This window comes from Scylla paramamosain, chromosome 9 (genome assembly GCF_035594125.1).
Source record: "Scylla paramamosain isolate STU-SP2022 chromosome 9, ASM3559412v1, whole genome shotgun sequence".
NCBI classification, from domain to species: Eukaryota; Metazoa; Arthropoda; class Malacostraca; order Decapoda; family Portunidae; genus Scylla; species Scylla paramamosain.
The window spans coordinates 7653608-7668604 of NC_087159.1; the positions used below are offsets into that span (position 1 = coordinate 7653608).

The 14997-nt window shown below is 40.1% G+C and overlaps 1 protein-coding gene across 1 annotated transcript in view; it reads left to right on the forward strand.

Annotated features, from left to right (window-relative positions):
* Window positions 1–14997, forward strand: part of LOC135103517 (sodium-coupled monocarboxylate transporter 2-like) — a 16470-nt gene continuing 1473 nt past the window's right edge. The window contains exons 1-11 of the mRNA XM_064009913.1: window positions 1–192; window positions 734–986; window positions 2619–2752; window positions 4920–5108; window positions 5912–6063; window positions 7662–7802; window positions 8705–8923; window positions 12453–12571; window positions 12794–12948; window positions 13116–13369; window positions 14741–14838. Of these exons, the coding sequence (XP_063865983.1) occupies window positions 743–986; window positions 2619–2752; window positions 4920–5108; window positions 5912–6063; window positions 7662–7802; window positions 8705–8923; window positions 12453–12571; window positions 12794–12948; window positions 13116–13369; window positions 14741–14838 (1705 nt within the window). The 5' untranslated portion in view covers window positions 1–192; window positions 734–742. The remainder of the gene's footprint in view (window positions 193–733; window positions 987–2618; window positions 2753–4919; window positions 5109–5911; window positions 6064–7661; window positions 7803–8704; window positions 8924–12452; window positions 12572–12793; window positions 12949–13115; window positions 13370–14740; window positions 14839–14997) is intronic.

Consider the following 14997-nt stretch of genomic DNA (forward strand, 5'->3'; position numbering starts at 1 on the left):
TGGCCTCGTCTTCTGCTGGGCGGCAGGATAGAGCTCATTGCTCTCCTCATCGTGAAGGCTGCTGGTTCTGTCTCTCTGTCTCCCTCCTTCTCTCCCTCATTTGATCCCAGTGTAGCCACGTGAAACACCGACACGTCTGCATGGTGAGGCGAACCATCAGTACCTGACCCAGTTGCACATCATCCAGAGGAGGTACACAGTATTCTGGAACTGTTAAAAGATTAAGAACAATCTTCTCCTCGTTTTGAAACATGTTACATCATCGTGTATTAGACTGTGGACGAGGAGACTTTTGTGGTGATGACGTCACTTTAAAGAGATGGTGGAGCCCCAGGGCACGTGTGAGTGTCGGCATGAGTCGTCACGGCACGGAAAGGTTGTTTTAACGTGGCACGAAATTTTTACCAAGGTTTCTTACTTTAATCTTTTTCAGCTTCTCTATTTCTTGTATCATACTATGAAGGAGTGTTTTTTTTTCTCTCTCAATGTGTGTGTGTGTGTGTGTGTGTGTGTGTGTGTGTGCTCTGCTGTATTGCGATATCATCGTCAGAACGGTGTCTGGTCTTGTCTCATCACCTATTTCTGACTTCAATCCTCTGCTTGTCTGGTATCATACAGTAAAAGAGGTTTTATCCTCTATAGTGTGGGTGTGGGTGGGCGGGCGCTCCCACCCTCACGTTCTCTGTTATTGCGACGTTAACATCTGAACGTTGTTCGGTTTTTGGCTCCTCAGCCAGTGGTCATGTCGAGTCATGGAGAGGCCGCTGTCTCCGCGGGGGACTTGGTGGCAGCAAGGTTTACAGTCGTGGATTATGTCGTCTTCGTTTTTATGCTGTTGGCGTCCGTCGGGATTGGCGTGTTCAGCGCCATCAAGAACCGCGGGCGGGAGTCCACTCACAATTTCCTGTTAGGAGGGAGAGAGATGTCGCCCTACCCCGTGGCGATTTCCCTTCTCGGCGGCATCTTCTCCGCCATATCTATATTAGGTGAGTGGTATATCGCAAACTCAGTGCTATTCTAATTACTGAAATTAATTAGTTTTGTCTATTTTCTATGTTCATCATTATTATTATTATTTTTTTCAATAAGTGAAGTATGTATGTAACAGAATGAGGTTTTTGTCATTTCCTTTGTTGCTCGGTGTGTATCACACTGCAGAATGGTGAACATTGTATTATGGAGGCAGTGAAGGTCAAATGATTAACAACAGCAGACAGGCACTCATGAGATCCTCATTGAGATCACTGTGACCTTAGCCGTGTTTATCACATCAATGATTGGATTATGTAACCATCAGTAGGTCATACGTCAACCCACTTTCATGAGACCTTTCAGAGGCTTCCCGATCCTGACAATCCATACATTAATTTCCATAAATGAATATTCGGTAACACCCTGCTCTTTGTTTACGTCATACTGAACACCCGTCTGAGAACCATAGAGGGGCGCCATTACCTCCCTTCCCTCTTGCTACCCGTCTCCCCCTGTGCCCGCTGCCCAGCTGCCCGTCCCGTACATACTCCCTTGACAACTCCCAACTTCCTTCTTCCGCTCTCTCTCTCTCTCTCTCTCTCTCTCTCTCTCTCTCTCTCTCTCTCTCTCATATAAGGAGGAAAGGAAGATAAATATATACTTTCATAGAGCACAGTGTTGGCAGGACTGAAGTCTAATGTGTGTGTTCATTGCTTGTCGCTGGCCATTGACGCTGCCTGCATCGCGGCATGAAAGGTTACATGCCTCCCTTTACACTTGCTGAAAATCTAATGGCGCATTCTTTTCTGGAAGACTATTTGATGCCTTAACCGTTTATACTCGTACAGTGACTCAAAGATTAACTTAATTTCAAGTTAAACTTAGGTGGTTTTCAACATTATTACATTTCTAATGAACAACACTCTTATGGCCATTAGCAAAATTATAAATTTAGCACAAGCAGCAGCAGCAGCAGCAGCAGCAGCAGCAGCAGCACCAGCAACAACAACAACAACAACAACAACAACAACAACAACAACAACAACAACAACAACAACAACAACAACAATAACAATAATAACAATAAGTAAACAATCATGCAGCCAGCTAAGAGCGGCTTGTGTGAAACAGATTGCCGTAGTACATAGCTGATTTGTGAGCTATAAATTAAGCTTGTTAACTGGCGGCTTAGATCTTAATGTGTTTTAGTCACTTATATGAAGCGTAGTGCACGGGGACGTCAGCTGCCAAGTTGCACCGATAGGAACTAAGCACAGATTCTCCTTAGAATGTGACACGTCATTCTATCGCACCACTTTAATTCATTATTTCATCTACTGTCTTAAAACATCTTGCTTTCACATAAGGCATTTCTAATATCTTTCGCTCTGAATATTGATCGTTGATTATATCTCATTTTTACTCTTAAATTATTATTCAATGTTCTATAGAATCTTTATTGCATGACGGTCTCGGCTGAGAGAGATGGGTGATAAGCCTTCTGCTGTACAGTTATTTCCTTCATGCTGAAAAGTTACTGAGGCTTAATGAAACTCATTTAACTAGATTCATAAAATCTTTGTAAGCCTTTATATTTATCCTCCTCTCCCTGAACCCACTACTGTCATTTGGTTTATTTTTTTCAGGTAACCCAACGGAGGTGTACTATTTCGGCGCACAGGTCGTCACATCTCTGGTGGGGATCTTTCCTGCCATCATCGTAGTGCATCAAGTGATCCTCCCTATCTTCTATAATCTTCGTTTAGTATCAGTGAATGAGGTAAATCCTAGCGGCTAGTGTTGTTTGACATGTAATAATTGTGTATTTAACCACTTCACTCCGGATGCTTAAAAAACGCGCGTTGCTCATATACGGCGTAGGCTTATGAGTGGTAACTTATCTAATTTCTAATACTATAATTTCTCTCTCTCTCTCTCTCTCTCTCTCTTTCTCTCTCTCTCTCTCTCTCTCTCTCTAAGTCAACCCTTCAGTTGCTATAGAAATGTGAGGCAGTTGTTTTTCTGGGTGTAAGTACGACACACACACACACACACACACACACATTTACGATTTGAGATGGTTGGAGGGTAGTAAATGACAAAAGAGGTGGTGATGGGTGAAGGAGAAATAAATGGGGAGGAAAAGGAAGGCGAAGGTATCAGAAAAGAATTAGTGGGCAGCTGTGTGTTTACGCACTTGAGTGCATAAACACAGGAATAAACCAGGGAGGAGGGGGGAGCTATATCCCCCGAACTGTCTCCTCTTCCTGGGGATGAGAGAGAGAGAGAGAGAGAGAGAGAGAGAGAGAGAGAGAGAGAGAGAGAGAGAGAGAGAGAGAGAGAGAGAGAGAGAGAGAGAGAGAGAGAGTAAGGAATGAACAAGGGAAAGGGGGAACTGTACCCCAGTCTCTCCTCCCTGGTGGAAAGAAGTATAGGATGAAGAAAAGGATAGGGGGATATGGAAGATAAAAGAAGGACCATAGGAGGGGGGAACTGTAATGTAAGGCTCTTCCAATGAGACTTCCTCATTCTGGATAGATGGTGGGGTATGGATTTGGTCATTTACATGACTGGTGGGAACAGGGTAGGTGAGAGGAGCACCAGAGCCTCAAGGACATAATACGGAGACTATCAAGACAAGTCAAGGCAGTATACGGGATCGCTCAACAACAACTAAAATAGAATCCAACTACAACGCCTACGTAGGCGTCATCGTATATGCCACTGGCGCTTCATGACGCTTACGTGGTCATCATCGTCATCCTTCCTTCCCTCCCTTCCTCGCTACGTATCCAGTGGCGCCGCGCGGCATTAATTAAGTTATCAGTTTTCGTGTATAAGCTATGCAGTCAAAGCCTTACAGGTGACAGCAAATAACAGATTGAATTTTTGTATGTGTCAGTGAAGAAAATGTACAGGCAACACAACAATAACAGTGGTTGTTGAGTGCTACTCTTTAAACATGGCAACTCAATGCAACTGTCACCCCTACCCCGAAACATAGCACAATTTGACGTCACTTACATTATCGTATAATCTAAAGGAACATTTGCAGGTGTGACAAGAACACCGGGCAGTCGTGTCATGTACGTTTAAAAAGTAGCACTTAAGAATCACTGTATTGCTGTGTTGCCTGTACATTTTTCTTCACTGACATAAAAAAAAAAAAAAAAAAAAAAAAAAATATATATATATATATATATATATATATATATATATATATATATATATATATATATATATATATATATATATATATATATATATATATATATATATATATATATATATATATATATATATATATATATATATATATATATATATATATATATATATATATTGTAGAGGAAAGCGTAGACGCACAGTATTTATTTATTAGTTACATTTCGGGATAGTACAACAGACCCGTGAAAGTAAAAGAGGTTAAAAAAAAAATAATAAGATTAAAACTTTTCTTGAGAAGAGGACCTTTCCACCCCGAGAAAGGGTGTCTGTTCATGTGTTGGTGTCATAGACAGTCGCTTCTTCCCCTCTCCTTAAGAAAAGTTGTGATTTTGTTTTTAATTGATTTTTAACCTTTATATGTCATATATATATATATATATATATATATATATATATATATATATATATATATATATATATATATATATATATATATATATATATATATATATATATATATATATATATATATATATATATATATATATATATATATATATATACTTATATTACTTATTATATATCCTGTTATATATTACATAATGTATTGTATGATATGTGTATTATATATACATATGTATCAATTTGCAGATAGATACATGAATAAAAAGATAAATATCGTCGTTGTCTTTGTTGTTGTTGTTGTTGTTGTTTTTGTTGATGGTGGTGGTGGAGATCCTGCTGTTTCATCCAGTGTTATTCCTTTCCCTTGTCTTCAGTATATCGAATTGCGATACAACACGACCACACTGAGGAAGCTGGCCACTGTGTGCCACCTCATCACTAAGTTGTTCTACATGGGAATTTGCCTGTACGCCCCGTCGCTGGCTCTGTCTACCGTGACAGGCCTGTCCACCTGGGCCTCCATGCTCACCATGGGCTTCATCTGTACCTTCTACATCACTATCGTAAGTGGCACCACGAGTGGGGAGGGATGGGGGGACGACACCCACTTTGTTGATATGTATAAACTTGAGAAACACAACGGTGGGTATAAACAAATCACATTTATAATGGTATTATAGAGGCTGTCTTCATTTCAATCACATCGCTTCACAGAAAATTAGTTATGTTAAGAGAAAATTATGATTTTTATTGATTATCCCAAACAAATTCTTATCCACAGTCGGCGTTGCATTTATTTTCCAAGTTATCCTTTTCATTAAAGACACAAAATCCAACAACTCTAGTTGCCCAACGAACTGGATAATGTGAAACACATTTTTACATACTAGAGACGACTGTACGAAGTCTTGTTGAAGCAAATCTGCCATGTATGCTACTCAGCTCCTCTTGCCCGATCATCGTCTTAGTTTTTTCTCGAGAGAGGAAGTTCACAAGATACCACTCTTCGATTTTATTGAGGCCATTTCTCCATAGTTATTGAGAGGTAGATCAGGATACAATTAATCCTTCTTTGTTCCTCACGAAACACACACACACACACACACACACACACACACACATATATATATATATATATATATATATATATATATATATATATATATATATATATATATATATATATATATATATATATATATATATATATATATATATATATATATATATAATCATGGACATAATGATGCACTGAGCAATATAATAAATACTTTTACTCGCTAGTTATGATATATAGAAAGCTTGTAGCGGTCTAAGTGTTAATCCTTGGTGTGTGTGTGTGTGTGTGTGTGTGTTGTACGTACAGGGGGGCGTGAAGGCTGTGGTGTATACGGACGTACTGCAGACGCTGCTGATGTTCTTCGGCGTGCTGGTGGTGGTGGTGGTCTGTTGTTTCAATGCCGGTCTCGACAACTTGTGGACCACGTCGCTGCAGGATGGTCGCCTTCACGTACTCGAGTAAATGTTACTCATTCATTTACCTGCGCATATATATATATATATATATATATATATATATATATATATATATATATATATATATATATATATATATATATATATATATATATATATATATATATATATATATATATATATATATATATATATATATATATATATAATGAACACATATATGCATATACTGTACAATGCTGATTTGTTCCTGCCTGAAATGTCCCGATTGATTCATTCACGGAGTATTCATCCAGGAGAGGATTTGTCTCTAGGATGATTCGTAGCCTTGGCTGTATTTTCGTCACATTAATTATTCAATTTTTAAGGCAATATGAATGCTATTGGTTCTATTATTGTTTATTGATTCGACTCAGCTTCACGAAACCACGAGGATGAATCATGTTCGGTTTCCACTTCTCAGTGCACGGATCAGCACTAGCCTAGCAACATTGCCACATGCTTTCGCATTAAACCCTGGCAGGTAGAAAGTTTTTGGATTTGAAGAACTTGTGGATGATGATGCAAAGTATAGTGGTTCTGGGAAAGGTTGTGGTCGTGGTTCAGACATGCTGACCGAAATGTGTCTGATGGAGCTTTTGAAGATAAGCCTCGCACTAATAACTAATTGGAAGAACTCTATCATGCTCTTCAAATCTCTTTAGCACAAACACACTAAATTCTGGTTTCTTATCGGAGTACTGGTAAAGGAAGAAGTTTAGGCAATTAGGGCCAACAACTGATCCTGAAAACAGCAAAAGGCTCATTGAAAAATATGATCCGAATGAAAAAAATACACTTCCTTCGTGCTGTGCCTCATAATTTAAGGCTATATCAGATATTATATAGCGAAACTCCTTACTTCTATGGTTTTATTCACTTATATACTTTTTAGATATTTTGAACATTAGAAATAAAGCTTTTTTGGATACTAGATACGTGTCACAGTAATGGAGGCTGCATCTTGCAGCCAAGATCACGAATCATCAAAAACAAGGAATTCTTCCTAGATAATTAATTAATCCGGAGACGAATTGGGGTTGAAATTGTGTTGTCACGAGCAGAGGCATGACTCGACTAATGATGCAGTTAAGAAGCATTCCGCCCCTGACAATGTGTCCTCATACTCTCCTGTGTGACTTCACATGACAGTTCTTGCTCTGGTTATTGATTAGTGAGATCTACAAAATGTTGATTCCATCCATGTATCTGGTGTATACTACTTTATATTATTAGTGTTTCCCTCCACCCATTCATCTCCATGCCTCACTCCCCCGAAACCTACGTATAACTGCTTTCCGCATCTTCTCGGACACCAGGAAACAGGAGACCTAAATTTCCATGCGAGTTGAAGCTAATTTATCGAATGTGAAATCTGGTTAGTGTCCGTAGCCTTTACCTCTTTACTCGAAAATATGGAAAGGAAAAGGAAGAAAAATCTTTCATAACTGTTATATACGTATTTTTCCTATAGAGAGAAAAGAAACAAAATAGGAGAGAGAGAGAGAGAGAGAGAGAGAGAGAGAGAGAGAGAGAGAGAGAGAGAGAGAGAGAGAGAGAGAGAGAGAGATTGGAACTGTCGTGCTCTCTGTCCTCCCCAGCATGAACACAAGCCCTTACGTGCGTCACACCTTCTGGTCCACTTCGGTGCTCGGGTTCTACATTACTGTCAGCATCTTGGGCCTCAACCAAGGCTGCTATCAAAGATTTGCATCCCTCGGGAGCCTACAGATGGCTAAGAGGTAAGTTTAAACACTTTAAACACTTTAAACACTTTATTATATTTGTCTTCTATACATGTATTTTTGAAAAGATAAATGAGACAAATAACTCTTTGCAAGCTATAGAAAGCTTTATGGGCAATGCTATAGAAAAAATATTTAACATATATGGAAAAAATCGCTGATGATTTATTAATATCATTATAGAAAGTTATCTATTCAACATTCTAAGTGTATTGTATTTTATACATATACCGACCAATTTCTACTGTATTGTGATGCATATGTAGTCCATTCAAAATGTCAGTTAAAACACCACATGGCTCTAAAAGTTAGTAAATCTTGAGTGAGTGGTTCTGATCATTGCATAGCAGAGCGGGTAAGTAAGTCTTTGGTGACAAGTAGCGGGGAAGGTGTGATTGGCTTCCCTCTATATATATATATATATATATATATATATATATATATATATATATATATATATATATATATATATATATATATATATATATATATATTTTTTTTTTTTCATAAAGGTATTCGTCATCAGAGAAAAAGAGTTGGTGAAGCGTGTCATCAGTGTAATGTACAATATGAAATATAAAATGAATTGATATAAATAAATTATGAACATCAGATTAGTAAGGAAACTAATCAAAAGTGATTCTTGGTGGTCTAGAATGAGGCATAGAAGACAGGAGGTAGAAATTATTCCTCTTGCTGATTGTAAAAGTGAGGAGGCCGCATTACTAACACGAACAGTTTTATACAAGATCCATATAAAATAGAGATGCCTGACACAGAATTTCATAAAGGCCACAAAACTGATTTGTTAATGAAAGAAGTGTGCCAGTATTAGTGTAGTTTGTCAGCTCCATCACCTGAAGCTAAACCTATCTACTGTTGTTTTATCCCCGCGGCAGGCTGGCCATCTTCTTCGTGGTGGGTATGTTCGTGCTGTGGGGTTTGTTCTACTTCTCTGGTGTGGTGGCCTACGGGATCTACCACGATTGTGATCCCCTAATCTCAGGCCGTATAGAAAAGCCGGACCAGATTCTTCCCTACCTGGTGATGGACAAGCTGGCTTACATCAAGGGACTCCCGGGGCTCTTTGTGGCGGCTGTCTACGGCGGGATGCTCAGGTGAGAGAGGGCGGGGGTGCAGTGAGGAAGGGCTAAGGTTCAAATTGAAGGGACGAGTCTTTTTTCAGTGGGGCGGGTCTCGATCAAATAGGATGTCACGCAAGTGGGACAATGCTTGTGAGAGGGAGTGGTTTGCAGGTGCCGGACTTAGCGAGTCTTTAGGGAAAATACATTTTGTCCAAACTCGCGACTAGTCAGTAAATTTTCATACATATATCGTTTCTATGCAGGTAGTTGTGGGAAATTTGTTCTACATCGTATATCATCTTGTGTTCACGAGTCAAAGTTTCCCCCAAAGCAGAAAAAAAAAGCTGAATTTTGCTAGTAAACGGTAACGTAAACACTCCCAGTGAGGTCTCACCCGAGTTTCCCTAAGCCTTTCGGTTTCAGGGTTGCATCTGCCACGGTGACGCTGAATGTACCTTTCCTTCCTGTATGTCTCTATCGGTTTCCCACAGTTAGTTACTGGCAATTCCCACACATTTCTGTCTGCGGCACTGCTATTTCTAATAAGAATAAGTTGCCACATTATGAGTCCCATGCATTATTTTTAGAATACTGTTCCACACATTCTCACTCCTTCCCTGTATTTATAGTCAGCTATGGTGTTATCCTCCTCTCATTCTGGAGAGGCGGTGTTGTTTCTGTTTTTACGGCAGGGTTGTCGGCCATCATCCTGGCTTTAAGAATGATTTTTTACTCTTCATGTTTTATCTTCTACAGTTTTTAGCGACTCTCGTAGTGCTCTTTCTGCGGTGGAACTATTTAGTCCTTCCCTTCATCCTTTTGTTTTATCATTCTTGAGTGGCTCTGCTTCCTCCAGTGTAGAGGCTACCATGTTGGGGTTTGTTGGGTACCGGGACATTTGGGAGTTTCGGGGAATGAGAAGGCCGATAGGCTGGCTAAAGAGGTGGCAACTCGAGTTGGTTCTTCCAGCCCCATTCCATTTCATGACTTACACTCAACTGTAAGGGTGGCAGTTCTTGCCAGCTGACAGAGCAAGTGGAAGGCTTTAGTTGCCACCACTAAGAAGAGGGCGATAACATCTTTTGCTGTTCGTCCGTGGACGTATGTCCATGAGCGGGGCACCATCCAGAGACCGCACTGGTTTGCCTCTGGACGGGTCACACGTGCCTCACACATGGTTACCTCATGCCCTAGGAAACACAACCATACTGTGATGACTGCTTAGTCCCCCTTACAGTGTGACACTTTCTAGTAGAGTGTCCCAGTCTGGTGGACCTGTGTGAGTAAGACCTCTTCTATTGTCAAGGCGAAGATGGAACTTTCCACATTCTGCAGATACTTGCAGAGAGGGCTTTTTCCCCGGAACATGAAGCCCTCGTGTTTGTGGAAAAGGCTGGTAACTTCCCTTTTAAATATTCTTATTCTAAATTATTTTTATTAATAATAAAGTATTAGGCAGAACTATACCTGTGCACCGGGAGAAACAGGGAGCAAGTGAGGAAGACTTAACAATCAACGCCAGTATCAGGATCCGTGGGGTCAGTGCTTTGGGTACGAAACGAACAATGCCCGACGTGCTGTTTTGGCTTAATGGGGTCAGTATCTCATCTGTTGAATTAATACATTCAAATACCAACTCTTTTAAGTTGTTGCTCTTCATTGCTTTATCCCATTTTCTTTTATATATTCGCATTTTTTTGTGACTTTTAGTATGTTTTTACCATACCACAATTTTGTTTTTAGTATAAATATTTTAACCAACCATCCGAGTTGCTTTTGATATTTTGCAGCTGCACTATGAGAACACGATGTTGCTGCGCTATATGGCCACGATGTGGAGGGGCATTAACTAAAATCAATCAATCAATCAATCAATCAATCAATCAATCAATCAATCACTCAGTGGACCAAGGGGTAGTGTGAGCTTACCTATGACCCAGCTTTCACTTCCGTGAACGTTTCGCTTTGTATTTCATAACACAAGGGAGCAGTCACAGCCTGCTCTCTAAAGATGACTCTTTTCCTTCATACAACACTACATAACATGCATCCAACACACGCACACCTTTCACTAAAATTTAAATTTTTAAATTTTCAGTGGCGACTCCCACACCAACCTCGGAGTTCCCATTTATGGAGAGAGCCACAAATGTCCCCAGGTCGGACTGCTCTTCTTCTGATATCAACCCCCAAGTGTCTTGACACCCCCCTCACCTTTTCTTCATTAACTTCTGCAACATCCGTGGTCTTAGATCTAATTTTCAATCTGTGAAACATCACGTCTCATCTACTAAACCTCATCTTTCCTCGCCCAAACACAGATGTTTGAAGCAACTGACAGTAACTCCTTCCGTGTTCCCTCCTACATTTTATATCCTCATTTTCAGTACAAAGTTGGATTTTGCATTTATATGTGCAACGACCTAACTTGCTCTCGTACCCACGTTCTTGAGTCTTCTGAATTTTCTACTGTCTAGCTTCGACTTCACTTCTTGGAGACCTCAGTGTTCACCGCTCGTTTTGGCTTTCCTCTCCCTTCACTGACCAACGGGGTGCACTAACCTTTAACTTTGCTGTCATCCATGATCTAGAGCAATTAATGCTATACCTTACTCGTATTCCTTTACCGCCTTGAAGATACGCCCAACGTTCTTGATCTTTTCCTAACTTCTAATCATTCTGCTTATGTTGTCACTTTATCATCTCTATTGGGCTCTTCCGATCTCATTTTTTTTCCTTCGTTATTGTCCCTTTTACATAAAAGCACAACTATTCTTATTCTTATGAATATCACATGTTGAAGTACATTAATTCCTAACCTGATACAGAAGGAAATGTTACGTACGTGAGAAAACCTTGCAGTGACATGCCTATGCTGCTTTGCTATCGCTGCCATGTGTGTTATTTTCTACATATTAGGTAATTTGGTGTTGTATTCCTCTGTCCATAAAGACTATGTTGGTCTGCTTTCTCATCGATGACCCTCTGCTCTTACATTTCAAGTCTGGCTCTGACCCTAACTTTTTCGATTTTTATTTCTTGTCAGAGGAGCTACGCAAACTTTGATAGTGAAGAGATGTTTTCATTACGTCTAAGCTTGTACTTTCAGTGTTAATGCTAATATGGAGAACAACTGTGGTGTTCCTCGCTTCAGGGAGAATAGGTTTTAAAGTGTTCAAAGTTCAAACGTGGTGATATACCTAAAGCTGGCCATTTTTCAAGCTATCGCGTAGTAGCCGAAGCATAGCCACATGCTTCCTACCAATCCTATTTTCGACGACGAATGCATCATGGAGCTCGTGGGCAGGCATGAGCCTCTGCAAAAGGTACCTTTAAAGACCCGCCTGAACCATCACGGACAGGGATCTACCAACTACATCTCCACAAAGTATAAGAGGCCGATCGTTTAAATTTCAGATGAGTTGCCGCAGAGATACTTATCGATGTTATAAGAAAAAAAGGTGTTGGTTTAAAAAAAAAGCAAAGGTTTACAGAGGGTTCCAAGTGATATTTTACCAGTAACGTTAATCAAGTAACACATTTCTTTTCCTCTCCTATATAGCTCCCTGTCCACCTGTGGTAACTCCATCGCGTGTCTGATTTGGCAAGACTTCCTGCACCCGCTCCCCTACTTTGCTCGCCTCTCCAGCACCGCCTCCACCACCATCTGCAAATTATTATGTAATGGAGAAACTTTTAAGTTGTGGGCAAATGTTATTAAGTGTATATTATCTTAAAATAAGTTTCCACGTGATGTAGATGTTCTTGTTTGTTGGGATGCGCCCTTACCTGTATTTGGTGGCGCGATAACCTGATTTGTGGAGAAAGGAAGTGGCAGCAGCACCTTCTAGGCTTTGGTTAGTGGTGCTATTGAGCATGACGTGACTCAATTGTTCCACCCAGCTGCCTTTGCCGGACTATCTGGAATCTTCTTGGGAATGCTTGCGGGAAAATTGGGCAACGTGTTTTACGTATCCAAGAGCATATCAGGGGCCATCATGGGGCCTTTGGTGGGCATCTTCGTGGCAGGAATCTTTACGCCGTGGGCGAACACTAAGGTGAGGTAGTGTGGCTGTATGGTGCGATTGGTCTGAGAATGTACGGCTGAATCATTCACATGGAAAGTAATTTAAATTCGATCTACCATGGAAGATGTTTTTTTCTTTTTGGGTAGGAGGGGGGGAGAAAATTTATCCGGAACTGAAGTTTTTATATGGCTCCTCAGAGCGTGGTTGGGGGCTTCCTGACGGCCTTGATTTACAACATCTGGATCGTGGTGGGCAAATTCCGGTACGGCAGAGGATCGCCCAAACGTCTGCCACTCTCTACTGAGGGATGTCCCGAAAACCTGCTCCTTCAGCTCGCTAACGCCACCCTTACCACTACCAGCCTACCGGACGTCCTCCTGGATTCAGATGTCTTCCCCGAGGACGCGCACAACACGACTCTGTATGGCGGAGAGATGATAGACGCTACTGAGTAAGTATTATTTTTTTCTCTCTCTTGTCTGTGTTGCAAGAGAGGAGACCCTTCTTCGGCACCTTAGCCAGTAGCTAATTATAGAAGGGTCTGCTGGCTCCACTTTTTCATCTGCTTCGTTTCGTTAATATATGTAGGAAGTTAATGAAGACGTAAAGTTCACTCTTAGTGAATAAGGTGCCTCATTTTTTTGCACCTTTTTTTTTTTTTCTAAGCAAACATATAATGGAATCTGCACAGTTGTGAGACATGCTTTATCAGCAGAAGAAATTCATTATATTAACTCGTATCCTAAGGAAATTCAAAGAAAAGCCTATTTCATAATTGTACAAGTATAATTATAAGATCAATTAAACTGCTTACCCTGGGAAGCCACAGAACGACTGACTTCTGATCTTTCTAATTTTTTTGATAAGGACAGAGCCAACTTAGTGTTGTCTAGTGCCTCAAAAATAAAATTCCTCCATCTATCAGCTTGACATAGTCTTCCAGATAGCTATCCTCTCTTCAATGACATTCAGCTATTCCCATCTTCTGCGCTGAACATGTCCAGTCTGTCCTTTACTTATAATCTGAAATGGAAACTTCACATCATCTCTACCTAAAGCAGATTCTATGAAGTTAGACGTTCTGAGTCGTTTCCGTCAGTTTTCTCAACCCTCCCCAAAATGCTAACTCTGTACAGGGGCATTATCCGTGCATGTATGGAGTATACTTCACATGTATGGTGGGATTCCACTCATACTCCACTTTTAATCATGTTGGAATCAAAAAGCATTTCATCTTATCAAGTCCTTTCCTCTAACTGACTGACTTCATTTTCATTGCAATTTTCATGCTAACTGCTCTTCTGATTTTGATTATTACATGCCTCCCTTGCTCCCGCGGCCTTGCTGCACAAGACTTTCTACCTTTTTTCATTCCTATTCTGTCCACCTCTCTAATTCAAAAGTTAACCACTACTCGTATTCTCAATTTTATGCCTCATCTCTGGTAATCTCTGGAACTCTCTGTCTGTTTTTGTATTTCCTCCTACCTATGACTTGATCTCTTTCAAGAGGGAGATTTCAAGACACTTATCCTCCAATTTCGAATAATTCTTTTTGGGTTTTTCTTTAGGGATTGGCACCTCAGGGGGCCTTTTTTTTCCTTATTATTATTATTTTTTGCTTACTTTCGCCATTGCCCCTTTTACATAAAAAGTGCTTTGTCAATAATTCTTTTGCTTTATATATATATATATATATATATATATATATATATATATATATATATATATATATATATATATATATATATATATATATATATATATATATATATATATATATATATACCGACCAAGCATAGCTAAGTCTCATGTGTCGGCAGGGAGGAAAAGACCCTTTACGACGTATCTTACTGCTATTCCGGCATCACTGGCGTTATCATTACCGTGGCTGTGGGCAGCCTCATGTCGCTGTGCACTGGTGAGTAGTGTGTTACCAGGAGGTTTACGCGGTGCGAGTTGTCACAGTGTGCCTGACCGGGAGAGAGAATGGACAGTGATATATCATGAACGTTATCAACATTGTTTTAGAACGTCATGTAAGACAAGTTTTGACATTATGTCTGAAATATTGAAGGCA